This window comes from Empidonax traillii, unplaced genomic scaffold (assembly GCF_003031625.1).
Source record: "Empidonax traillii isolate 1590-97213 ecotype Southwest subspecies unplaced genomic scaffold, ASM303162v1 scaffold28:size2823434, whole genome shotgun sequence".
Classification (NCBI taxonomy): domain Eukaryota; kingdom Metazoa; phylum Chordata; class Aves; order Passeriformes; family Tyrannidae; genus Empidonax; species Empidonax traillii.
The window spans coordinates 1,986,613-2,012,327 of NW_020955221.1; the positions used below are offsets into that span (position 1 = coordinate 1,986,613).

A 25,715-nucleotide genomic window follows, 5' to 3' on the forward strand; every position below is an offset into this window, starting at 1 on the left:
TCCTTACCCCCTCCTTTGGGCTACGCTCTTTTCCGCCGTCTCTCTGCCCCCTCTCAGCCCTCCCTCCAGCTTGCTTTCGCCTCGCCGCTTTCTCTCTCGCTCGCTCCAGCGGCGCCTGGAGCCGATAAAGAAGAGGAGAAGCAGCGGGAGGGACCGCAGGCGCTGCGAGGGGCAGGCGGGCGGAGGAGCGGGAAGGCGAAAGGGGGCAGAGGGGGCGGCAGCCCCCACTGGCCGCCCTCGCCACGAAGTTGGCGGCGGCCGCTGGGTGATTTTGACAGCTGGGCGCGGGCGGCCTCTGCCGCGGCCCCCGCCCGGCATAGAAAGTTTTCGGGGGAGGGAGGAGGCAGAGGGAGTTAGTTTTTCAACCCCCCGACTGCTCTTACCCCTTTCGTTTGACTCCCTGCCTGCCGCCCTTGCCCGAGAGCACAAGAGTTGGGAGGAAGCGGCACTACTCTCTCAGACCTGCTCGGAGCCTCCCCCCGCCGCCTCCCCTTCCCCAGCCAAAGATCCCAGCAACAACAAACCAACCTGTGGAGGCTCTGACCCGAACCTGGGTCCCTCCTCCCATCACTTCCAGCTCTCCGCTGAAAGCTTTCTCTTTCTTTCTTCCTGCTGCTTGGGCTGAACTTTGAGGGCTGAAGTTTTGAAAGAGTCAGAGAGAGGGCGGAGGGGGAAGAGAGAGACTCTCACTGCTGCTGCTGGGGGTTTCTTGTTTGTTTTGGTGGGTTTTGTTTGTTTTGAGGGAGGGAAAGTAACTCTTGGTTTTTTAAATCTCCGTTTTTAGTTCAATTCACCTAGGGGGTGGGGGGGCGGAAGGGGGGAGACGGAAAGAGAGGGGGTAAAAGAGAGAGAGAGTGAGTGAGGCGCTGAAAACCCAGAGGCAAAAGGAAGGGTGCAGGCACTGCCGCTGAAAGGAGATCGAGAGACAGGGGGTGCACTTGACAACCAGCATGCAGAGATGGTAAGAAGTTTCCAGCAGCCTTTCGTTTTCATTCTAGCCTTTACTTTGGTTTGATTTGATTAATAAATTGTGCAGTAACACAAGCAGCCCTGCTCGCTATCGGTGTGTTTCAGTCTTCATATAAACAAGCAGCCGGGCAAAGGAGGAGGATAATAAATCAGGTCTGTGCTGCGTGGATTGGGGGAAAAATGCCTAATAGGCTGTGCTAAACTTTAAGTGAGTTTGGGGGTTGAAATGGGATGACCACATGCTTTTTACCGCCTCCTTGCCTTCACTAAAGATTAGGGGCTAACGTAAAAAAAGTGAGTGTGGACGGAGAGAGAGTGAAGGTGAAGTGGTTGAATCGGACATACGGTGGTCTATCCGTTGTGGACACCACCTTCTGCTAGGAAATGACTGAGGTTTGCACACAATGTAAAGGTAACCTTTGAGAGCCTGGAAGGAGCTGTGTGTTTGCGTGTGAAACAACGCCTGCGGCAGGGAGACAGGAGTGTAAATCCACCTTCCCTCCGAAACTCTTTTCTTTTTGTTATGCATGTGCTTGCGGTTTGCACCTCTCCAATCAGCGATTCCTAACAGAACAGAGTTGTGCCGATGCCCTTACTGTAAAACGGAAGGGAGACCACCCCCCCCCCCCCAACTTCGAACAAGTTTTTTTCTTATTATTTCCCGTGCTGTGCAAATGCCCGTCTCCTTTACAGCAGGGGGTTTTGCAATGCAGGGTTTTGGCTTTCACGACCTTTTAATTTAAAAGTTAAAAAGTGAAATGACCGAGGACCTCATTTTACTGGAGTCCATTTTTCTGAGTCGTGATGTGAGGACAGGTTAAACAGCTGTGAAGGAAAACCTCGTTTAAGACATGACTACACGTATCGTGCAGAATGGTAACTGTTCGTATTAACACGTGGATTTACCTTAGTTAGTGATGGACAGTAATCAGCCCATATTCAGTGAAGTAGTATATTTCCATATTTCCTGTTTGACTACTGCTCTGCTTTCAGTCAGCTTTTGTCACCGCACTCCAGGGATGTTACAGATTTGTCTTGTGTGCCTTGAATATACACGTACATATGTACGCGCACACACACAAGTGTGTGTATATATGTATTTTATATATGTTCTTATATACTTACATGTGTATATGTTTGGGTATGCATACATGTATATATGTATACACAGCACTCAAACTATAAGTAGAGTGTACGTCTGTGTGAATGGAGTTTGCGATAGAGGGTTTGTGTTTTTCCCATCTCTCCCTAACATGACATGTCTTGTTTCAGTGATCAAAGCCACAATTGGAGTGTAGGAGATGCAACTGTCAAATGTAGACAACAAGGAAAAAAAAAAAGGGAGGGGGAAAAAGCAGCATGTGCCCAGGACTGTGGTTACAGTAATGCTGACAGAAATTAAAGTGGGTTTGAAAGCAGCATGCGATTTATGATGGTTCCCATTTACCCTAGAGTCAAGCTGTTGTAAAATTGATGCACAAAAGACATCATGTAGTAATCTGGTGAACTCGGGATTAAAGTGGCAATGAGTGTCTTTTTGTGTGTGTGTCTGGCTGACGGTTAAAATGGTTTGAAGCTATTTTTAAGTATGAAATCAAAGCAGGATATTACAAATTTCTTTTCTTAATCTGTATGTTAGCTGTATATAGCAGTCATTGAAATATTTTTTACTGCAAGTGGGCTTTTATTTTTCATTATCTTCCATTTCCCCCTCTGTATAATAACCCATCTCCTTAGATGAATTTTAAAATGGGGTAGCATTTTTGTCATAGTTTCAGAGTACAAATGTTCACAGTTTAATTACTGAGTTCATTTCAGACAGTAATATTTAATAACCCTGATCAGCAGATCTGCACAAGAATACCAAGTTCCTTTAAAAGTATGTGGAACTTTCCTTGCCCTTAAAAATTGCAGGATTTTTTACTCTGAAATTTAATGGGGCATTTGAGCTGTCTGATACACTGTAGTTTCATTTTAAGCTGCCCAGTATTAATGAACCATCTAGAGCTCCATGTATGTTCTGCTTTAAATTCCTAAAGAACATGCATTTTAAAATTTACAGTTTATTTCAAATGATTCACCTTTACCTGATCCAAATGCAGAAAATTTTAAGTGTAAAGTATAAACTCATTTGTCATGAGAAAATTTTGAAACTCCTTTTAAGACTTGGGATTCTGAAAGTGTTCCTTAAGCACACATCTTGCACATGTGATTGAAAAACCCTGCTTTGCTACATTATTTTGTAAAAAATACAATAGTGTGACATTTTAGGGGAAAAAAAAGCAGAACCATGCTTTTAATCACATTACCTTTTTACTATTGAGGCATTTTGGAAAGATGGATACGTGATTACAGTAAATAATGTAAAGAAACAGACAAAAGCAAAGATGACTATTGCTATATTAAAATGTGTTACAGTTTGAATTTTCTAGTGAGTTTTTGAGTTCAGTGCTTTACATAACATTTTGTCCTAATCTTGCTTGCTGTCAGAGATGTTTCATGGTTGTGCAATTGCTGCAGTCAAGAATGCCAATTTGCATTCCAGGAGTGTCATTTGATTACTTTTATCTACAGAGCTCGAAGACCAGCCCAGACCTCTCATTTCATCTTGCCATGTCACAAGTCAGTGCTGTGTCATCTTCTCAAAATCTGCCTGATTTAGACAAGAAAGAAAAGTACTTTCATGTTGCAGCCGCAGTCCCCTGCTAACTTGTCAGCAGCAGGATATGATTCACTTGGGCCCAGAAAAATGGTAGAGAGATGAGGGTTAGGCAGTTCAATAAGCCCATGGACAGGTAGTGTGTGACATCCCAAGAGAGCTCAAGTTAATGAAGAACAGGTCTGCTTAGTTCTTCATACTCTGACCTGGTGCTGTCCCTACAGTTTTCTCATTTGATCTTTCCCAGCAAATTGATCTTTTCTAGTACTTTTTTGCCTTCCAAGTTAGTCCTTGTGGGACTGAAATTAGCAGAGCAACTTAAGTTGGATAATACAGCTGTTCAGAAAAGAAGAAATTGGACACTAGCTTATAAAGGGGGAGGGGAAAGTAAGCTATTCTTTCTGTTGTTACTCAGGATTCCTTTTATTTTTATTATTACAGTTTGATTTTAAAAAGCTTCACAATAGCCATATTACTTTGGAACTTCTCTTTCTTATTTAAAGTTTGTATGGATGGTCCATTGCACACTGCATTAAATGTGTATCACTTAAATAAAACAAACATGCTTGCAGCATAAACTACAGTTTTGCTTTGGTGTTTGTCAGTTGAACTTGCTTGTTAGAAATGATTTGCTAGTCTGTAATGAGGCTCTTACAGTTGTTGTAAGACATTTTAAATATCAATTGCACATGCCAACTCCATTATTTACAGCCTGCTAAATAACTGTAATTCCATAGTATCCAATACTGAAATGCATTGCAGATTAAACAATAAAAACCATTACAAATGGTATGTGTAAATATTATGGTAGGTGAAAATACAGTCAGCAAATTACCACTGGCATTACTGGTTTTCTGGAAAACTAGCAAATACAAACAAATTGGTTTTAACTAAGGCACTCTGTACTTAAGATTTGGTCTCTAAATGGGGCTATGGTATTAGCTGTTAGTCCTTTTTACATGATTTTGCACTTGGTAATTGGAAAGTGGAATGGAGGTGTGTTTGTGTGTGTATGTATGTGTGTGTTTAAATACATACATGACTAGGTTGTCAAACAGTGTAAGATTTCAAACCAGAATTTGGTAAATACAGTGTAAGTTGGAAATGATTAAGAGGGTCTTAAGTATGCTGAAGAATAATAAGCTGTATTTAACTTTCTGTATTTCATAGCAGATGTTCTCACATATTATCCACATCCTTTCAAGCTGTCGAATTGAAAACACTGCTGAATGGAAACAAGAACACTTATTATGTAAGGGAAATACTGCTCTCACTCTCTCTCTCAGTATTGCTTTTGAAAGTGGAAAGGAACTGTACAGGATCATTGGTCAGTTAAGCTCTTCTGCAGAGCTAGAGGGAGCTTCATGATTTTATTAGATATGCCAGAAGCTAGAATAAAGGGGAAAAATACTCTGAATAAGGGAGGGCCGATTCCTAACTTTGTTTCAGAGCCAGAGATCTAGAAATTACACTTTGAGATATCTTTATTCTGTTTTACATATATGTGTATGTCAGTGGGATTTGAAGCTGACTGAAGATCTTTTGAATTTCAAACAAAATAGAAATGACCAACAGCAAAGCAATTAAACTTTAGAAAGTCCAAGTAAAACATTGGATTTTATACAAAAAACAGTGTTGTTGTTGTTGTCGTTGTTTGTTTTTTGTCTCAAAGATGAGTGTTTCTGACAGTGTCCCTTCCCCTTTTGCACTTTGGACACTGTCACTATAATGTGACATGTTTTCTTTGCTGAATATGGTTTAATGAAGGAGTCCTAACTCTCAGTCTGCTTGTTTGCACAGAGCTTTTGATTTAATGATTTAATTTGATTTAATGTCCACTATTAGTATGTGTTAGGAAAAAAGTGTACATGTCTGGAAATACAAAAGGTTCCTCATAAAATACAAAACAAATAGAGCATATCTGTCATTTTGGAAATGTATGTCACTTCGTAATCTAGCCAGGAATTTGTACTTAATTTAGAGGAATAGCATTTAATATGACTTAATAAAAAGCATCTGTCTAAGCCTCGTATTCTTTGTCAGTTTCATCCCACCTAAATTTTGGCGTATTTGTTCTAAAAATTCATTGATCGTAATTGTTGCTTAATATTTACATGGCAACTTTTACAAGTATTACTTTGGACAAACTTATTTACCATTTAAGTAAATGGTATAATCCAGTGAGATAAACTATCAGATTTGTCTTTATTTCTCACACAGTAGCTTTCATTATATGCCCTGCAAGTGAACCCCTTCGTTTGTTGATTATTAGACTCTTAGTACACTCAGGAGTTCTTCTGTGATTTAATGTAGTTTTTCAAAGAGGTTCTCTTATTTAGAATCTTTTCATAGTAGTCTCACCACATATTATAAAAATGTATATTTTATACTCCAGTTATGTATGTAAATATTTTCTTCTTATTCCAGGTAAATCAAGGATTTTGAGAGAGAATTTTTTTTTCATCTGCAATATCTATTTCAGTACATCTCTTGAAATATTTTATGTAAAAATAACCCACACAAATTCATGTAACAATCAGATTTGCTTCTGATTTGTTCCTTGAGAGAGTTCTTTTGAGAGTTTCTCTTTAATTTTTTTTTTAATGGCCTACTATGTACTTAAATCACATTTTTGTAGAAAATTCTAAAAAACTAGATAAGTTTCAAAACTGTGTTGGGCATTGCAATTATTTTTAATTATGAGAACCAGAATGTTCTTTATGATTTATAAGTCACAAGGCAAGTGAAATCAAAATACCGTAAGCTAACCACTAAAAAGTTTTTAAGTCACCATGGTCTGTTGCACTGTCTGAAAGTTTAGCTATGTTTTTGCAGTGTATTACAATTGGTTACGTCTACTGTTCTGCTGCATGTAAAACTGTAGAAGCTAGGCCTGTTAGGGAAAAGTTTTAGAGGGTATGCAAAGCATATTATTAACTGTTATCACGTCAAAATGAAGATGGGTGTATGTACAACACCCATCATGCTGTCAAATGGAATCATACTGAATCAATGGTGCAACTTTATCATATTTGTCAAATATGTATTATTTTGAAACTTGTATTTGTGTTCTTAGTCAATGCCCTTTACTGTTGAATACAAAGATGTAAAAGCAAACACAAAACATTTTTCCCTTTCTGTGACCTGACATTTGCCAAAGTGCCCCATGCTGAAATTTCTTTTCAGTATCTTTTTTTTCTTCCAAAGCCAGACATGTACCCAGACACAAAAGCCTCTGTGTATAGCAAGCTGTTTTAAATATTGTGACTTGACGATGTGCTGTCCTTTCTCTGCTTGAGCCAAGGATCTCTGCTCAGTGTCTGTGGATTACCAAGTCCCTTCTTTATTGTACCTCTTGTCAGCTATTCCTATTCATTTAACCTTTCATTAGTGTCTGTGCAGCTTCACTGTCTGGAAAGGCAAGGAGAAACCTAAAGGCCCACTGTCACAGTTATTAGATTTCTCGGTTACATCCCAGCAACCATAAAGGAGTAAGAGTCAACACTATTGTCATGCATGCTGCTGTCCTGGGGTGCAACTCTTCTGTGCATGTCAGCGACATGTGCCACATGTTGATAATGCATCCCAGGGATAAATGCACAACATGGGGGATAAAGCAAGGCTGGCACTAATGAGCTTTGTAGGAGTTATTGCAAAGACAAACAGTTGTGAAGGAATTTCGCTTAAAACGGCAAAGAGATGGAGTTTCATTAAGTGCTGCCAAGGCTTGCTTGTGAGGTACTTGTCAATCATGTTAGTTTCATTTAAGTGCCATTTACAAGGGAAAAATGTTTTCTATGACTTAGAAATGTATTGCTTTTTACTTTCAAGTTGTCAAGCTGAAGTGTACTTGAAGTAGTCCCCATAGTACCCTTTATGACCATTGTTTCTATTTACTCATTTTTTGGATCAAAATCTGGAAATCTTTCACATTACTTGGAAACAAACAAACAAAAAACCTCAAAAAACCTCCCAAAACAACAAACAAACAAACAAACAAAACCACCAACAAACAAATACGAATTGCAATGCATTTTGAAGTATTCCTGATAGTAAAACTTCAAATTCACTCTTGGTTGTCATAGTCCTTTCTGAGGCATAAATTTGGCTGAGAATATCTGGTGCATCTAAGTTTTATTCTACCCTTTTATTCTACACCATTCTACCTAAAGAGCCAAAATTACTAGTTGTGGCACTACTTCCTCATTCTGCTGAGGCACATTCTCCATTTAATCCAGTGAATACATTTTGCATCTGAAGTTCCTTGAAGCCCATCTTACCTAGACTATTAACCAAATCCAGCTGAACTCTGAGCTCTCAGTTTTTGCAGTAATAAAAAAGTACATGCTTATTCCTGACTTCCCTATAGTTGACCTTTTTGAATGCATTTTAGTCACATTTTTATCAGTATTATTATAACAATGTGATACACAACTTCATATCAATTTTATAAGGAGATTTTGGTCAAAACAAAATTAGACCTATAGATTTATAGTTAAATTATAATTTAATAATTCTCCTTAGTTCTGCCTAAAGCATAAGGGTCTCATATTGGTCCTGTTCTTTCAGCAAGGTTGAAAGTGGCAGTAAAGCCATTTAAATCAGTGGAGTTAAAGTTTTATGAAACTGTTGAATAAAATCTAGTCACCTCCTTTGAACTTTCCATATGGCATGCTAAGAGGATTTTAAAGATTATAAATCTAGTGAGCAACAGGAAAATTCTTAAAACTTACTTATTTCAACTGTTTAGATTGACATCAGAAAGTATGAGTGGTCATCATTTATTAATAGGAATTTTGTACTTTTTAGATCTTTACGTTTCTGATATTAAAGAAGTGAAGCGTGACTGCACCTTTTGCTTTAATTCATAACATAGAATCCAAAGTGACCAGCAGTATAGTAGTTGATTGTAGAAACAAGTGCACCCAAAGAAAAATGTGTTTAAGAGAAAATTCAGCAAAAGTAATCTTTTTGTTTTTCTCGTTCAAACACTTGAAACATTTGTAATGCTGATACTAAATTCTGCTTACCTCAAATTGAAAGAGAAGCTGTTAGATTTTTTGATTTGAATTAGACAAATATTTAAGGGAACAAAATCTTCAGACATGAGCTGGAACAAGTACCCTTAGTTTAAAACATCCTTTCATTACTAGACTGATATTAGCTTTGATGAGTCTAAAACTTACTACATGGTTTCCAAATCAAAGATGAAAGGACCACTTAGGAATCAAATAAATTTTCTTATTGAAATGTAGCATTTGACATTTAGAAAGATGTGCTCAGCATGATGATCCAATTCTCTTTACTGCAACTAGCCTGGTGATTTTTTGCAATAAAACTAGTTTGAAGTTGAGTTGAGGTTCAATAAATTTCAGGTAAATTAATTTGGAACTCCTGATTAGTGCCATTTTTTAACTAAGTAAAGTATTTTCCTGAAAGTGCTGTTTTCCCTTTTATTGTTAAGACATGCCAATTTTCATTGCTAAGTAATTACTTTTGTAGTAGTTTTGATAAAGTGTTACTGGTCCAACTCCATTGGCGTTGTTTTGGCAGTGTGCCAGTTTTATTAAAGAAAGATTTTGTTACTCATCTCACTGTGAAGATGCAGGTATATTCCTGATAGTAGCAAATGGACGTATACTTCATCTGTATGTTTGAAGAGGTATTATTATGTATAGTAATTTATAGTCTACAGTACAGTTGGGCAGTGCTTTGATATCATTTTGATACCAATTATATGCTTCTAAAAATCTGCTGATAATACTTAACTCTCCAGAATGAGATTCTGTGCAGAGTCCTAGAGACCACGATGGAAAATGTTTTGCTGTTCTGCTAAAGATGCTAAGAATTAGAAAAAAAGAGTAAATACTGCATAAATACTAGTGAAAACTTTTAACTTTTCTTCTGTGCTATGCCATGACTGTATTTCAGATAGCAGCTGTATTTTGATATGGCTTTTGAAGGTACATTGTTTCTGATATCCCATAAAATATACCTGATCAAAATAAAATGACACTACAAGCCAGTTCACTAAGTGATTATATAAGCAATGTGAAGAGGCTGAGCAATTTATATTTTTCAGTATACAAACTGGCATTAAGGTTTTCTTCACACTTTGGTGCAAATATTAAAAAGCAATGTGTGAAATTGCATATGTTATGTAACTTAAGGTTTCTGAGTGAATTTAAGTTTAAGCTGATATAATTCATGTAGTAAGACAGCAGGGAATTTAGGTAGGACAAGGAAGCATTAGCAAATCAGTGGTGTGTGATTTAAAGATTTCTATTCCGTTACTTAAATTATGCTTCTTTTTTAACTTCTGCCTTTGAAACTTTTGCCTTTGGTGACTTACAGTGTTCTCTCTTTCCTCTTATGCACGTTACTTGTAGTAGTTTGCCTATCAGTGGTGAATTTCACTTATCAGCTGATATATTTAAAGATTTGGGATATCAAATGATTCTTTTTAAGCAAGAAGTTCTTCAGTTCCTGAACAGACACTTTTGGACTGGTGTTGTCAGTATGACAGTAGCAGGGATGAGAGTGAGCTATTTGGTTCTTTATGGCTAGTTTTGGGGCTCAGAAAATGACAAGAAACTGTTCACCATCTGCTGACTGATAGCCTTTTTGAATATTCTAGTAGTAGTCTTTTAAAAATAAGAGGTGAAAAGGCTCTGTGATGCTGGTGATAACAGAGAAGGAGGTGGGTGAGGCTGATAGTACAGTGTTGGAAGAACTTCAAAAGGCTTCTCTCTAGTCACCCTAGCAGCAGGGCAAGAGGCTTGTCTCTTTCCAACTCTGCACAACTTTCCTGTTCTCTCATGTTACTTGTATGTGGAATTTCATAGTCCTTTTTCTATTAAATGGTTCCCAGGTGTGGGTAATATGGTGAGATGAGTTTTGCATAATGTATGAGTTCTATGAAGCATTTTGAAGTCTCTGTGCTCTACAGAGGATTTGTAAGTGCATTAGATAAACCTGTGGAACATACAAGCAGTTATTGTCTTCTCACTGTTAAACACGGAGGATCAAAAAAAAATAACTCTTCTCATGTAGCTGTTGCTAGATCCATGAAGACTCTAATCACAGTAGATCAGTTGGTTTCAAGAGAGAAACTTGCTGAGTGGTGGAGTCAAGAGAACTGCTTTTGTCCTCATGTTTATAGATTTAAGCCTCAAGGGTGTGAGGGATACAACTATTCATCTTCAGTTTTAAATGCAACCAGTTTTCAGGATTGTTTTTGCTCTTGTAGTCATAAGTTTATAACAAAGAAGCACAAATTTAGCCTTGTAACAAGCAAAATAATAGAATTATAGAATGGTTTGCATTTGAAGGGACCCTAAAGATGATCTGGTTCCCACCCCCCCATCATGGGCAGGGGCACTTTCCACTAGACCAGACTGCTCAAAATCCCATCCAGCCTGGCCTTGAATGCTTTCAGGGGTGGAATATCCACAGTTTGCCTGGACAACCTTTTCCAGTGCCTCACCAGCCTCACATTTCTCCCTAGTACCTGTTCTAAACCTCCTGTCTTTCAGTTTGAAGCCACGCCCTCACTACATTCCTTTTATGAAAGACTCTCTTCATCTTCTTTGTAGAATCCCATCAGATCTAAAGGTTGCCTTTAGATCACCCCAAAGCCCTCTCTTTCCCAGGCTTGAACAATCCCAGTTCTGTCTTTATGCATAGGAGGGGCGCTCCATCCCTATAATGAACTTGGTGGCTTCCTCTGGACTTGCTCAAACAAGTCAGTGTCTTTTCTCTACCAGAGATCCCAGAGGTGGATGCAGCACTCCAGGTGGAGTCTTGTATCCCAGGATACAGTTGGCTTTCTGGGCTGCAAGTGCGCATTGGTGGATCATATCTAGCTTTTCATCCATCCAGGTCCCCCAAGTCACTCTCTATAAGCTGCTCTCTTCCATTAATTCCTCAGCCTGTATTGATAGTGGTGGTTACCCCAGCCCTGCTGCAGCACCTTGCACCTGACCTTATTGAACCTCATGAGGTTCCCATGGGCCCATTTCTGAAGTTGGTCCAGGTCCTTCTTGGTGGCATCCTGTCCTTCAGGTGTATTAGTCTCACCACTGAGGTTGGTGTCATCTGCAGACTTGCTTAAGGTGCACTCCATCCCCTTTTTGTTCCATTCATGAAGACCACTGGTCTTAGTATGGACCCACGAGGGACACCACTTGTCACTGATATCCAGGTGGATATTGAACTGTTGACCACTACTCTCTGGATACAACCATCCAACCAATTCCTCATCCACCAAATGGTCTATCCATCAAATCCATACCTCTTCAGTTTAGAGAGAAGACTGTTGTGGGGAACTATGTCAAAGACCTCATGTAAATCCAGGTAGATGACATCCATAGCCCTCCCCTTGTCCACTGATTTAATCATTACATCACAGGCCATTAAGTTGGTCAGGCAAGATTTTCTCTAGGTTGTCTTGAATCACTTTTCTGTCCTCCATGTGCCTTAGCACAGTTTCTAGAAGAGTCTGTTCCATGATCTCATGCAACAGACATGGAGGGGAGGCTGCAAGGTCAGCAATTACCAGTTTTCTCCTTTCGACCCTTTTCAAGGTGGGCTCAGTCTTACCCTTTTTCCAGTCAAGAGGGATTTCCCTTGACTGCTATGACTTTTTGAGTATCATGAAGAGTGCCTTGTCAATTGCATAAGCAAGTTTCCTCAGGACTCTGGGACGCATCTCATCAGGTCTCATGGAATTATGTATGATCAGGTTCCTCAGATGGTCACAAACCTGATCTTCTCTTACAGTGGGAAGCACTTTACTTCCCCAGTCCCTGGTGTGAGGACTGTCCACGTGAAAGGTATGTGGAGAGAGGTTGCCATTGAAGACTACGGCAAAAAAAGTTAAGTACCTCGACTTTCTCTTCATCTGTTGTTACTGGGTTTCCCACCTTTTTTCTTGGGGTGGGGGCCAAGAGTGTGGGACACCATCTTTGATCTTCCTTTTCTGGTTAACATGTCTGTAGGAGCCCTTCTTGTGGTTCTTTATGTCCCTTGCCAAGTTGAACTCCACCTTTGCCTTCCTCATTCCATCCCTACTCAGTACATACATACACCATTCAGGTATCCCCCTCAACTCAGCCCTAGTGAGGTTACATCTGAAGTACTCCGACCAGTTCTCAGCTCTCCGGTACAAGAGAGACATGGAGCTTCTGGAGTGAGTCCAGGGGAGGGCTGCAAGGATGATTAGGGGACTGAAGCATCTCTCTTGTGAGGAAAGGCTGAGAGAGCTGGGCCTGTTCCGCTTCGAGAAGAAACAACTGAGAGAAGACCTCATCAGTGTCTATAAGTATCTGATTGGAGGGTGTCAAGAGGATGGAACCAGGCTCTTCTCAGTGGTATTGAGCAGTAGGACAAGAGGCAATGGGCAGAAAGTGATGCACAGGAACGTGAGGAAGAACTTCTTTACCGTAAGGGTGACCATACATTGGAATAAATTGTCCAGAGAGGTTTTGGAGTCTCCCTCACTGGAGATATTCAGGAACCATCTGGACACAGTCCTGTGCCATGTGCTCTGGTATGACACTGCTTACACAGAGAAGTTGAACTGGATGGCCCACTATGATCCCTTCCAACCTGACCCATTCTGTGTTCCTATTTCTGAGATATACATGCGTATGAATATATGTATATATATGTATGTATAATGTTTTTTCTGAACTGGAATTTTTGATACCAAGAAGGCTTTTTGAGCAGTTCCAGTTCCTGAGTAAGAGTAAGACATAGATCAATTCTAAAAGGTGGCTGTGAAAATTAGTGCACTGCTGAAAGAGAAACCAAATATTTTACCTCCCTTTAATCATAGGAGTACATTTGAGCAAGTAATGGTTTCTTTGGAGTTTTGCATTTCTTATTTTACCTTTGTTGTTTTTCAGCTCTCATATTGTCTTGTGTATTATAAAATCTCTTTCTCAACTTTCTCATACAATGCACTGAGTTTCCTTTGAGATATTAAGTTATCTTATTCTGTCATTTGAATATATTGCCATAAACATTACTTAAACCAAAGGCAGTATTGTGAACCTGTGTCTTATAAATATATTACAATGATGATAATGAGACCTGCTAGCAACCTCTCTAGTTGCTAGTACCTCTCTAATTCTGTGAAGACCAGCTCTTTTGTATATTTTCTTTGGAAAAACAGTGTAGAAGAGGATTTGTAGAAAAATCCCTGTAAATTTTTGCCTCAATTAGGGATCACCTCTTCAAGAAGTCTGATGACCTCCATTATGACGGCAATATTGCATAAAAAGCACAGCATTATGCCTTTTGTCATACATAATGGAAGTGACAAAAATGGTCTGGAATTTCATTGGGTTGCATAAGAGGATCTTCAGTCCTTTTATGTTGGGTTCTCTTGCTGTTATACACTGAAGTATATTGTGATTATATTATCATGGGAATGTTTTCATAATGTACATGTTTAGTTATTGTTATGTTGTAGAAAGTGTCTCCATATTTCTGTGAAAAACCTACAGAACTGTGAAGATTTTAGGAACCTGATGTTCCTAGTAAGATAGTCTTGGGAAAATAAGTGTTTATAACTGAGACTACATGTAAAATAATGTGAAATAATAGGTGTTGACAAAATGTGGTCCCACAGTGGGAAAAATCATAGAAGAAGTTCATAAATTATGTAAAGGTTAATGGAAGCTCAGCTGAAATTAAGTCATGTTGCTTAGCAGATAACTTCTTTTACTACCATTCATGTAATTGCAGTATTGCCAGTCACTGTGATAGATATGCAAAATTGTTGAGTTACATGCAAACAGACACAGGTGTTATTCAACTCAGTTTCAGGCAAGGTAGAAGTTGATGTCTTTGAGGTATTCGATAGTTTCAGTGGACGTACTGGGTGTTTTGTTAGATGGTTTGTGCTGTACTCACTGCTGGCCTTTGGTACTTAAAAATCTCTGTTATCTAGCATATTGAAATTTCATCCCAACATGTCAAGAAAATGTGTTATAAACTTGAATTATGGGCCTAAGCCAGAGAGCATTCTAGTACTTTACTCATACAGAAACATATATATGTGACAGTTCAGGATGGAGTGAACAAACTTCATTTGCAGTTTATTTAGAGTGAGCTGATCAAAGCAGTCAGTACTAAATCTCACACTGATTTGAAATTTTGCTTTTCTCAGTTCCTGGTTCTTGTGAACATACCTACTGATGACTACTACTGCAAGGTAACCTTCAGTAGGAACTGAAAGCTTGTCAGCTGATTTGTACTGTCCTGATCATACTTAGTTTACTTCAGTTTCAGTGTTGGTAAATCTCCACGACATGTGCTAAGTCATACACTGTGAGTCTGTATCCTGATCACCTGATGACTCTTTCTTTTTGTAATTGTTTTCTAATAATTAATGGATGTTTTGCCTTTGGCTTTCATGAGCTTAATGTCCAGTTGTAATTACCAGAGCTGGAAAATGTGGTATTAACACTTAGCTCTGAAGGGATCATGGGAACTTGAATCATGGTATATGTTCAAAAGGCTTTTTTAATGTCATGCTAAAGACAGGCACTCCATGAATAGTATCTGAATCACTGTGCTAGTTATGCAAAACCTCATAGAACTAAAGAAAAAACATTGTCTGGAAAAGAAGTTCAGTCATCCTTCTAGCATAGCAACTTGTAAGAACTGAAAGAGGGGGGACAGTTTTATTGGAAGTGATAGCTGCAGAGTTAAAAAGCCCACAGCTGAACACATATCAGTAAATGTATGGTCTGCATAATAATATCAGCTGTACCATGTACTCATGTTGATTGTGAAGTAAGAAAATATGGGTAATAATGTATACTGTCATGTTTGGAAAATACAAGTTTCTCTGAAATAGAGCAAAATCTATGGATAAACTTTATAATCACAGACTACCGTATTGGAAGGGACCCCAAGGATCATCTGGTCCAGCCTTTGTTTGCAAAAACTTGGTCTGGTTGTTCAGTGCAATGCTCTATATTATTATTTGTTTTTTCTCAGATGAATTGTAACTCTGGAGTGCACTGATTTGTCCTATCTTTGTATTTATTCATACTAGCATTATGCTATTACAGCACTTGAAATGCACCAGTACCTTTTGCACGCAGCATCAATGCTCACAAAGTATGCACGATGAAGTCTTTCTTTCTCTTGAGAGGAAGCCAGTTTTCGAAAAGTATTGTTTGGTTTGTAAGACTAAGAAGTAAAGGTGTAGTTGCTGACTCAGGCACAATTTTGACAAGGTGAACACAGGCTGATACTTTTGAGGTGTACCCAGATGCTGTCATATTTGTTTCCCCAGGATTAGGTTATTTTTCTTCATGCTATATCCATGAACTGAAGTAATGCTGAATGTGGCCCACCAGCTACTATGCAGGTTGTTAAGGCTGCTTCTGGGCTGGTGGTAAAGGGTCTGGTTTTAACTGAGGAACACTTACATGGTTTAATCACAAGTGCGATGTTAGCCCTGTTACCACAGTTGTAGTCAATGAACAAACACTTAACTCTTTCAGCTTCAGAAGGAATAGCATCTGGTACTGTGCGTTCTTCATGGGAAGACCTATCTCTGAAAATTTTATTTCTTTTCTCATGCAAACATATTGTGCGACATCACAGGCACACTGCTTCCAAATATTCAAAAAGGGCTGTGTGTTGTGTTAAGTATCTGCAACAGAGAAAAAAGAGTTATTGTCAGATTTTGTTTAGATAGGACATGGTGTGTGCTGACAGAAGAAGTATTTCTGCCAACAGTGCTACATCATCTCTCTTAAATAATGTTAGCTAAGCTAATGGAGGTAGCATCACTATATTAATTTTGGAAAGGCAATGTATATTTTTTTTGTTTGAAGTTTGTCTGAGAGTGTGAAATTAAAGATGTTATGCTGTTACCCTTTATAAGATATTACCAAAATTGAAGTACCTGGTTGGTTTGTGTATTGAGAATATGTAAACTGTTTTCTAAACACTTGAAAACTCTAAAAAATTTCTACTGTGTCTTACACAAATATTAGCTTCCTGAATTCCAGCCCGGAAAAGACCATCAATTATGATAATTTTAGCTTAAGACATACTTTCTAAGTTGTCTACCTCACAAATTTATGTACTCCAAATTTCATTTACAGAGACAGGTTCAGTATTTCCTGGTACAGAAAACTGCAGTCATGGGATCCCATTCAAAAAGTGACATTTAAAGTACTTGTTTGTAGGGAAGATGGAAGAGTAAGAAGACCCTTTCAAACCTTTGAGGAAGCTTACTTAAACTAGTTGAAGTCTTAATTCTTTCTGTAGAATGAGGCAAGATATCCATAAGATTAATCCATATGAACATGACCATGATATCTCATTTGATGTCCTGTTGGTTTCTTAAATGAAAACATGTAGAAACTGGATACCTAATTGAACTGTTTAGAGTTCACTTATTCTGAAGTTAGTCCTGAAGGCCCTCCTAGGGACTTCTGGTTGAAAGCATGTTGATAATGTCTTTGACAGTAATGTTCTGTTTTCTTTTTTTTTTTTTTTTTGTAATGCCAAGTACTACTTGTATAATCCTTGCCTAATTTATTTTAGAATTGATAGAATTTGGTGTTTCATCCCAGATTTAAGATCCCATGCCCACAGTCATTAAAGAAATCTTCTTTGATTTATATAAATGTTTTGTCATAATATAGTCTTTAGGGAAGAATTACGCCCTTTCACTGAAAGAAAAGAAACTATTCAAAGGATTGAGTTTCTTTTTCTTAATTTGTAATATAGCCAGCCCATTTTGGTGCTTCAGGGCAATATTTTTTTCTCTCCAGCTTATGAAGAGTGTTTCAGCAGAATATGCTCATACCTTTAAAAATCATTTGGTGTGAGAACTTTTTAAGTTACAGGGTGGTTTATTTTTTTTTATAATACAGTATACCCTGCCTTTGAGCTTTCAATTTAAATCTTCTGTCATATACTGCCAAAAAGTTTGTTCAGAGCACTGTCTGTGTTGAAACATGTATGCCTGTCCCAGTGTCATAACTAATTATATACCTTGTATGCTTACTTCTAGTAATTGGAAAGTAGACCTACCGCAGGATAAGTTTTAGTATTAGATTGTATCTTGGGGACATGTTATAGAAATCAGGTTTCCACCAAGCAGCAACTTGAATTTGTAAACAGATATTACTATTTTAAGTGTATCATCTCATGGTTGTTTCTTGACATCTGTGTGTGTTTGTTTTAAACCTGGGGAGAGGGTGTTTTTGATACTTTTGCATGCATAGTAATTATAACCTACTTTTTTTTAATCACAGTGTTCTGAAGTGTCTGTTGTTTCTACTTCAGATGAAGGCCTCTTGTTGCCATGCTGTCTTTCTGCAAATTTTGTTTGGTGGTTTGGAACTTCCCAAAAATGTGTCTGTGTGTAGTGCCTGGCTAAGTTCTGCTCGGCTACAATGCTGTTTTCAGTTCCTTACTTTAACAAAAGAAAAAAGGAGTAAGAGACTGGCATTTTTATCAGTAAAAAAGCATGGAAATTAGGGGAAAACAGTTCTGCTTTCATCTTTGCAGCATCCGTTGTTTGTGTTTTGTGAGTGTATATATATATATATATATATATTTATATCTTTGTGTATCCATAAATTTTCCTAGGTGCACCCAGAGAGAAAGGAGGGGCCTTGCAGTTATGTTCTGCTTTGCATGCTTACAGCTAGGCTAGCAAACAATGACTTATGCACGCCAGCATGTATAAAATGTGTGCTCCTTGTCCCTGCCTGTTGAAAAAGACTTTGCCAGTCTTAAGTCTCAGAGCTTCATGTCTTGTTACAATTAAAGTCTTAGGACTCAGCATTTAGTATTACCAATAGATTACAGTGTTGTTAGGCTGTGTTCTGATTTTGGTCTTTGTTGCATTATGAGACCACATCTTTATGGGAGTTACGTGGGAATTGCATGGATACTTGCTGTGCATTAAAAACTGTTACTTTCATAGAGTATGTATCATTGCTTTACTACAACTACAGCCGTAGTGGTTTCTCCAACGTGCATATTTTTTTTTTTTTAATAAACTAGAAAAATAATGGATATATTTATTATAATGATGATGTCTTTACAGGGGAGCAAAAATTTTTGTTTGATAACAAAAATAAGTGGTTGTCTCATTATGTGAGAGGTATTTTTTTCTTTTCCAAACATAAGGCTTCTTAGATAATTGGTTATGTAACCTTCTGTTTATCTATTAGTTCTGTGTCAAGAAAGCAGCATGATTTTGTCAAATAAGTTTGTTACTTTGTGGCATCTTTAAAATTAATGTATATTAAATCAATTCCTTTGAAAATTTTTGACGACAGAAGGGTTTGGGTGGGTTTTTTTTTTTTTTTTTTTTTTTTTTTTTTTTTTTTTTTTTTTTTTTTTTTTTTTTTTTTTTTTTTTTTTTTTTTTTTTTTTTTTTCTTTAAACAGTTCCAATGTCTTGTCAGGTAGATTTGTCTTCTACTTTCCTCTCCACAGCTGGCATTTCTTGGGAGGGCTCAGGGAAGGAGAAGACTGGGTCAGTCTGACCAGGGAAAGTAAAATGCTGTCCTGCATTCCAGTTTTATATGGTTTCAGAACTGAATTAATATTGCTTGTGAAGAAAGATTAGTTTGTAAGACTCATCTAGGATCTTTCAGTGATTTTTAAACTTTAGTTTTCTTTTTCAAAGATATACAAAAATCTAGTATCCTAGTAATCCTTTTTCTTCAGAAAAATAAATGGTTATTTACCAACACAAAAGAGCACACTTTATATACAGGATTTTGGTGGGCTTCTAAAAATATTTATCTTGTTTAAACTTAAGTAATTGTATTATCTTTCTTTCTTTTCTCTTTTTACAACTCTGTACTCACACATGAATTTGAAACACATAACAGGAAATTAAACCAGCTATTCCAGTGATGTGAAAATTGAAGGTAGAGTTATTTGAGAAACATGGACATCTTCCTTAAGCCATTGAGGAAGAAAGGAGGCTGCATATTTTCCTATATCACAGTCTGAGGAGTAATCTTCCGTATCTGCATTCATTCTTCTCCTCATTGATATTTTTTCCCTTTGTTTGCTGTAAAGGAAGAAGACAGTTTTGACCCTATCCTTCAGTCACTTTGGATGTGACTGTTTTAGCTTTCAGGCAAGTGAGATATTTATGGTCTTATTCTCCCTAAGCTTCTGATTTTTAAGTCTATCTTTCCTCTACAAACCATCTCAAGGTTTTAGAGCAGTAGCAGTGAGAAACTGACATGAGAGTTTTCACTTCTGGTCACAGAAATCTTGTCAATGAAGAGAAAACTACAAGCAGTAGTACTAACAGAGGACCGTGGAGCTACCCGTTTGAAGGGTCAGATAGATTCTGCTTTACTTCCATTCATTCCGTGTTTGAGAGGCTTGTCATGACACAGGGACTAAAATTCAAAGTACAAGCTCCAGATTTCTTCAAAATGAATGACTCTTGCCTGAAATTGATTCTTACTTGCCCATGAATCTGAGAGGGGTTTACAGTTAATGTACTTCAAACTTTTTGTATAGAGAATTAGAGTGAAAGAATGAGACAATTGGTAGCAGTATTGATAGAATAAATATCATTTGACAATAACAGAAACCATTGTGTTGGTAAACTAAATGCTAGCTGACAGGAACATAAAGCTGTTAAACTTTATAATATAAGTAGAGAAACGCTGCCTGGTGTTGTCTGTAACATGTAGCTGAACATGAATACCAGAAGTATTTTGTTACTGTTCATGTGGCAGACCTCTATTACTGGTAGGTTATTCAAATACTTAAATTATAAACCCAAGTGGTTGATAATATCCATTATTACAATAATACAAATATAAGAAGTTTTCCCTTTTTTTAGCTACTTCAGTGATTATCAGTAAGCAGTGCAGTAATTGTCATTTCTTCTACGGTACCTTTTCTTAGGGGAGAGTAAGGCAAGATCCTCTATGGAAAGAACTCTGTGCAGTTTAATTTGCACAAATGTGGTTTGATTTTTGAGGTCAGTGTGTATCAGCAATGCAGAAATGGATTCAGCTAGGAGCAATGGGATTGTCTTTTGAGTTGTGGCCCTATTCTTTGTCTTGAAGCTTCTGAACAACTTTTGATATACACAGAGAAAACCTCTATGTGTCTGCATCTCTTATGAAAGTAACTTGTAGTGCTTTAGGCTTTACTTTCTTTATTGATGCAATTTTTAAAGCAAGTTTATTAGTTTTTTGAATGTTTTATAAGTTTGAAACATTTTGTTTGATGGCATTTTACTTAAAATTGTGTATTTACTGTGTATAAAGGCGAGAGCATATAATATCTGGTTCTAATGTACATGAAAAAAAAATGGATGGAAAGACTCAAAGACCTGTGTCTATGGCAGTGTTGTTGTCTTTTGGTAGTTTGCAGTGTATTATTGAGTTATGCTGCTTGGGAATACAGAGCATTTTTAAGCTCTGCAAAGTTGAATGACTTTTGTTGTGCAAAAAATCACTAAAAGCAAAATCCTATCAAACCAGATCCCCATCATGTGGTTTTCACCTCTGATTGTACCAAGAGGAAGCAATCCCATGTAGATGAAGATTTCTTATGGGTGTGATTTAGGTGCCTAGTGTGTTTAAAAGGGTTGAAAGAACCATTATTCAGGACTTGGAGGAACACTTGTCTGAAACAGTTACTGAATGTAACTTTTTTGATTTTCTAGGATCTCGGCTATATTGCCTTCATTTTTCAAGAGCTTTGTTGAAGCTAAAAGGATAGATTTTTATCCAGAATCATACACAGGGAAGTTATGCTTTTGTAAATGTGCTGTGTATTATTCCATGCATATCAGTACCTAATCAGTAGTTTCTCGAGGGGTGAGTGTGGGTCTGATCCTCTCCATTAAGACTTATTCCCCTTTCCCATTCTCAAAAATGCCTGCCAGACCTATGATACACTAATAAAAATTCAGTTGTGAAAAGAGTTGGAAACATGATTGGTGCTGTCTAGGCTGGAAAGGAAGGATTCCAAAAATATGATAGATGGTGGAATAAAGCCGTTTTCCCTGTGTGAGATGAAGTCTGTGCCTAATTCGGAGATAACAGAACATCTGGTTCCATGAGTGATCCGACTCGCTCTGAAGATCTGCAGAGAACTACAATATGTCTTGTTCATATTTAGTATTTTAGAGTGCTTGAACTCCAGCTGCATCCCCTGAGATCAGTGATGAGCTGTGAGAGAGAGATGAGCAAACTTCAGGTGTCTGTAAGCAAGAGGCAGGATGAACAAACCAAATTAGTGACATGGAACATCTAATGGATTTATTTTAAATGAAAAAGAGCTTTCCTGAAGGGTTGATATTTATATCAGTAGTAAATGAACCATAGTAAATTCAACAGGTGCAGGCAGGAGCAAATATCTTCACTGGTTTGAGTAGAAGAATAAAGTTCAAATCAGAATGAATGAAAAAGCAATCCAACCACCAAATAGTCCAACAGTCCTTAACATTGCTCCTAAGTCCATATAAAATACTGTAAAATATAGTATCATGGCAGATTTTGTGTCAGTCCATTAATATGAATACAGATTTCTCTCCCAGACTTGAACAGAGATTTATATCTGTCCTTAGAACTTTGCCAGCCATTCTGTGTATGAAGTACCTTCTTAGAACTTGCATAGGCTTCTTGTGCTTTATGATCCTCTGTTTTCAGTAGTGTCTGATCTGGACGTGTCCACTTTTTTTCAGAAGATGTCAGATGAATATTACTTTTTGAATTGTATGCCATGTGAAAAAAGTAGCACACAAACTTACCGGACCAGCTTCCTGCTTGGTCTAATTGACATTGTTGTAAGAATGCATACTTTTACTAGCTATGGCTGTGCTTTCTCTATATGAAAATATTTCCTGCAACAGATAGGGTCTTAGTTTAGCAGCATTTTTGTTCTCTTGAGCCCCTCTGTATACTCAAGTGCTTCTTCTGAACTCTTAATTTAAATAGGTGTTTTATTTGCAGTGTGATTTCTCTTACTTACATTGTTCTAACTAAACTTTGAATTAATCCATCTTTATGATTGTTTTGAATAGTACATGTATGCATGCCAAAACTGAAGAGAAGAAAAAAGTAGGTTGTCTGCAAAATGTTTGTACAAAGCAACTGAAATTCTTCCCAGTATTCTAAGCATTATCTGAAAACTACCTTCCATTAGGTAAAAATCCTTAGAAAAATTGTTTTTGAATAATAAACCTCAGTTTTTTTAAGAAGGTGATAGTGAGGTTACCAAAACATGCTCAAGTGTAACATAAAGTAAGGTAGCAGTAGGGGACTGGAAGTCCAGACTTAAAGTTACTCAGAAACTTTCATTCATATTTATCTTATGTCACTAATTGAAAGACTTTTCTACTGCTCACTACAGGAAGAAATGATTGCTAATTATGACTGTGTAAGATACTGAGAAGTGCTTAGTCAGAACAATGCAGTATAGATAGATGAGTTCTGTGAAATGTTTAGGAAGGACTAAATAACTCAGTTGCAAAATGAAACGTCACACTTTTCCTGTCCTTTGTTCAGTCCATGAGATGGTTATTACATTTGTTGATTTGATGAGTTAACATTGGCTAAGGGCCAAACTCCCATCCAGCTGCTCACTTCTTCATTTCTGATTTCTCAGTAATGCAACGTTTACATTCAGTCCATAACAGCTCTGCTGCTCCTTGCTCCTCACAGTATTCCTCTGTTCCAGCATGGATGCTTTCAGGGACTGCAGACCTTCCAGAAAAGTCATCTCCAGTCAGGCCTCTCCATAGGCCGCAGTTCCTTCAAGAATTATCCACCCGTTCTGGTCTGGGGTCCTCCACAGGCTGTAGTGTTGTCATCTGTTCCAGCATGGTCCCCTTGAGCTGCAGGGGAATCTGGCAGCTTGAGCACCTCTTCCACCTTGGAGTTCACACTGCTTTTTCTAAGTCATTTTTCATTTCCACTTTACCCGTTCAGTGTGTTTTGCTTGCTCTTAAATAATGTTTTCGCTGAGGCGCCGCCATCCTGGTTGAGAGACTCCGCTGTGTTTTGCACTGGGTGTGTTGGATAGTGAAGTCCCTGGCCTCTTCTCACTGAGGCCTCCCCTCCAACCTGCCCACTGCCAACACCTTGACACCTACATGAGCACAGTTGAATAAGGCAATATAACAGTACTTTGTTTATGATTAGGATTTTTTAGTTTTTTACTTCTGCATTATTCTTATGTTGGAGATTGAAGATTTATGAATTGTTACTGTTTTTTGCTGGTGGTGTATATGAGTGTTTGGGATTTTTTGCTTAACTTCTGAGTCGTTCCTTAACCTGTGTGATTTACAGATGGATTGCCCAAACCAGTTAACATGGAAAGAATCTAAATTTGTGTCCAGAAATTATGGATGTTTTTGTTGTGCTACCATTTTGATATTGGAATACATTCACTGCCAGGCATGTGTGTAAGGAACAAGGTTTATGGAGGTATGGTTTTTAACAATACATGTCCTCCTTTGGGACTTGGTTCAGTTGATCATTGGAGTAGACACTCCAGGCATAAGCACATTCCTACCAAGCGTAAGAATTCTCTGGTTGTAAGTAGCAGAACTACTTGGTGTAACTAAGAGTATTTTACTGTTGTAGTGAATGTAGGTCCTAAATGAAAACAAATTCCATGCTTATTATGCAGTACTCTAGATTATACAAAAACTGATGCGGTCCATTTCTGTCTTACAGAATGTGGGAATCTGACCCATTAGGGTTGCATGGTATCTAGGGCCTTAAGGTCTTGTTAACATGATAGTAATTTAACATTAGACATACTTGGCTAAAAAAGCCTTAAAACAGAGTTTGTTTGTTTGTTTGTTTGTTTTTTAAATTTTTATTCTGGTGGAATAGGTATTTTATTAGGTATTTTTAATCAGATTATTTTATCAGTTATTAAGTGATAGAAGACTGTGTTCTTTGACATTGTTTGGCTTACTGTTTGGCAATGTTATATTTTGCTCTATTTGCTTGGAAGGCAAAGAGTTTCCTCTGAAAGGCAAATTTTTGGCTGTCTGCAGTCGTTTCCCAATGAGGTCCCCTTGTGTGGAAGATTATGTGGCGAGATCAGCAGTGATGCAACTTCGTCTTCTTGCCATACATCTTTCCAAATGATTAGTTCTATGGTTGTCTGGGTGATACTATTAAACTATGCCTAGAAATGGAAAGAGGGAACCTTGCTAAAGATTTACTGATTTGCTCTTTATTGAGGCTAGTCCAGAATGACTTTCATTACTGTTGACTGGTCATGTTTCTTTGTCCTGAATTTGCTGGTAACTCACTGAAAAGAGACAGTGAGGAAACTTTTGGAGCCTCTTCCTGTCAGCCATCTTGGAAGTGGCACCACGTGATCTTCTCTCTACATTTAATTAAAATGTCAAGTTTTGAAACCCACTTAATTTTTAACCAAACAAGCACTGCAGATTGTTTGAAGTTAGGCTGTTTGTAAATTTAGTTATCTGTAATTAATTGTATTTTGTTTCCTATACGTTTGTAATAAAATTTCTGATATGTGTTTTTTGTAAGAAGGGTTGACACTTGGGTTTCTTTTCCAGATTTAAATTGTCAGAGAGATTGTGAAGCCAGATAAATAAAACAATATGGAAACAGGCAACATGCACGGATTTTGGAAATTCATAATTGAGGCATGATTATAAAACTGTTGACTTATAATACTTAAATTTTTATTTTTAAAACTTTCAGTAAACAGATAACTATTTTTTGAAAGACTGTATGGATTTATGACTGTATTTTGAAGTTTTTAAAGTTTTTAACATAAGATTGGTTTGGTTTGGTTTGGTTTTTTTAGATTTTCTCTCTCTTATTATTATGGAATGTATGGAGGAATTCCTGTGACATGTTAAATTTCACTTGATTTTAGCAGAAATTGGCCCCAGCTGTAAGTTTTCTTTATCCAGCCCCAGAGTGCCTGAACACAGAGTACTTCTTCCAAAGGCAGAAGTTGTGTGTGTTCCTGTCTGAAGTCTTGGGCTGAGCCAATCTTGACTGTACAGAATAAATTCAGGACAAGTTTTCTTGATATTTTGCATACGGATTTAC

General features: G+C 37.7%; 1 protein-coding gene across 5 annotated transcripts in view; it reads left to right on the top strand.

The window, feature by feature from the left end:
- BNC2 (basonuclin 2) overlaps nucleotides 1–25,715 on the top strand; it is a 345,724-nt gene that overhangs the window by 547 nt on the left and 319,462 nt on the right. For 4 of the 5 annotated variants that reach the window (XM_027910132.1, XM_027910124.1, XM_027910153.1 and 1 more), the window contains exon 1: nucleotides 827–961. The exons of the other annotated variant lie outside the window; for it this stretch is intronic. In XM_027910132.1, the coding sequence (XP_027765933.1) occupies nucleotides 959–961 (3 nt within the window). In that variant the 5' untranslated portion in view covers nucleotides 827–958. Of the gene's footprint in view, nucleotides 1–826; nucleotides 962–25,715 lie in introns of those variants that run through there. 5 annotated transcript variants of the gene reach the window in all.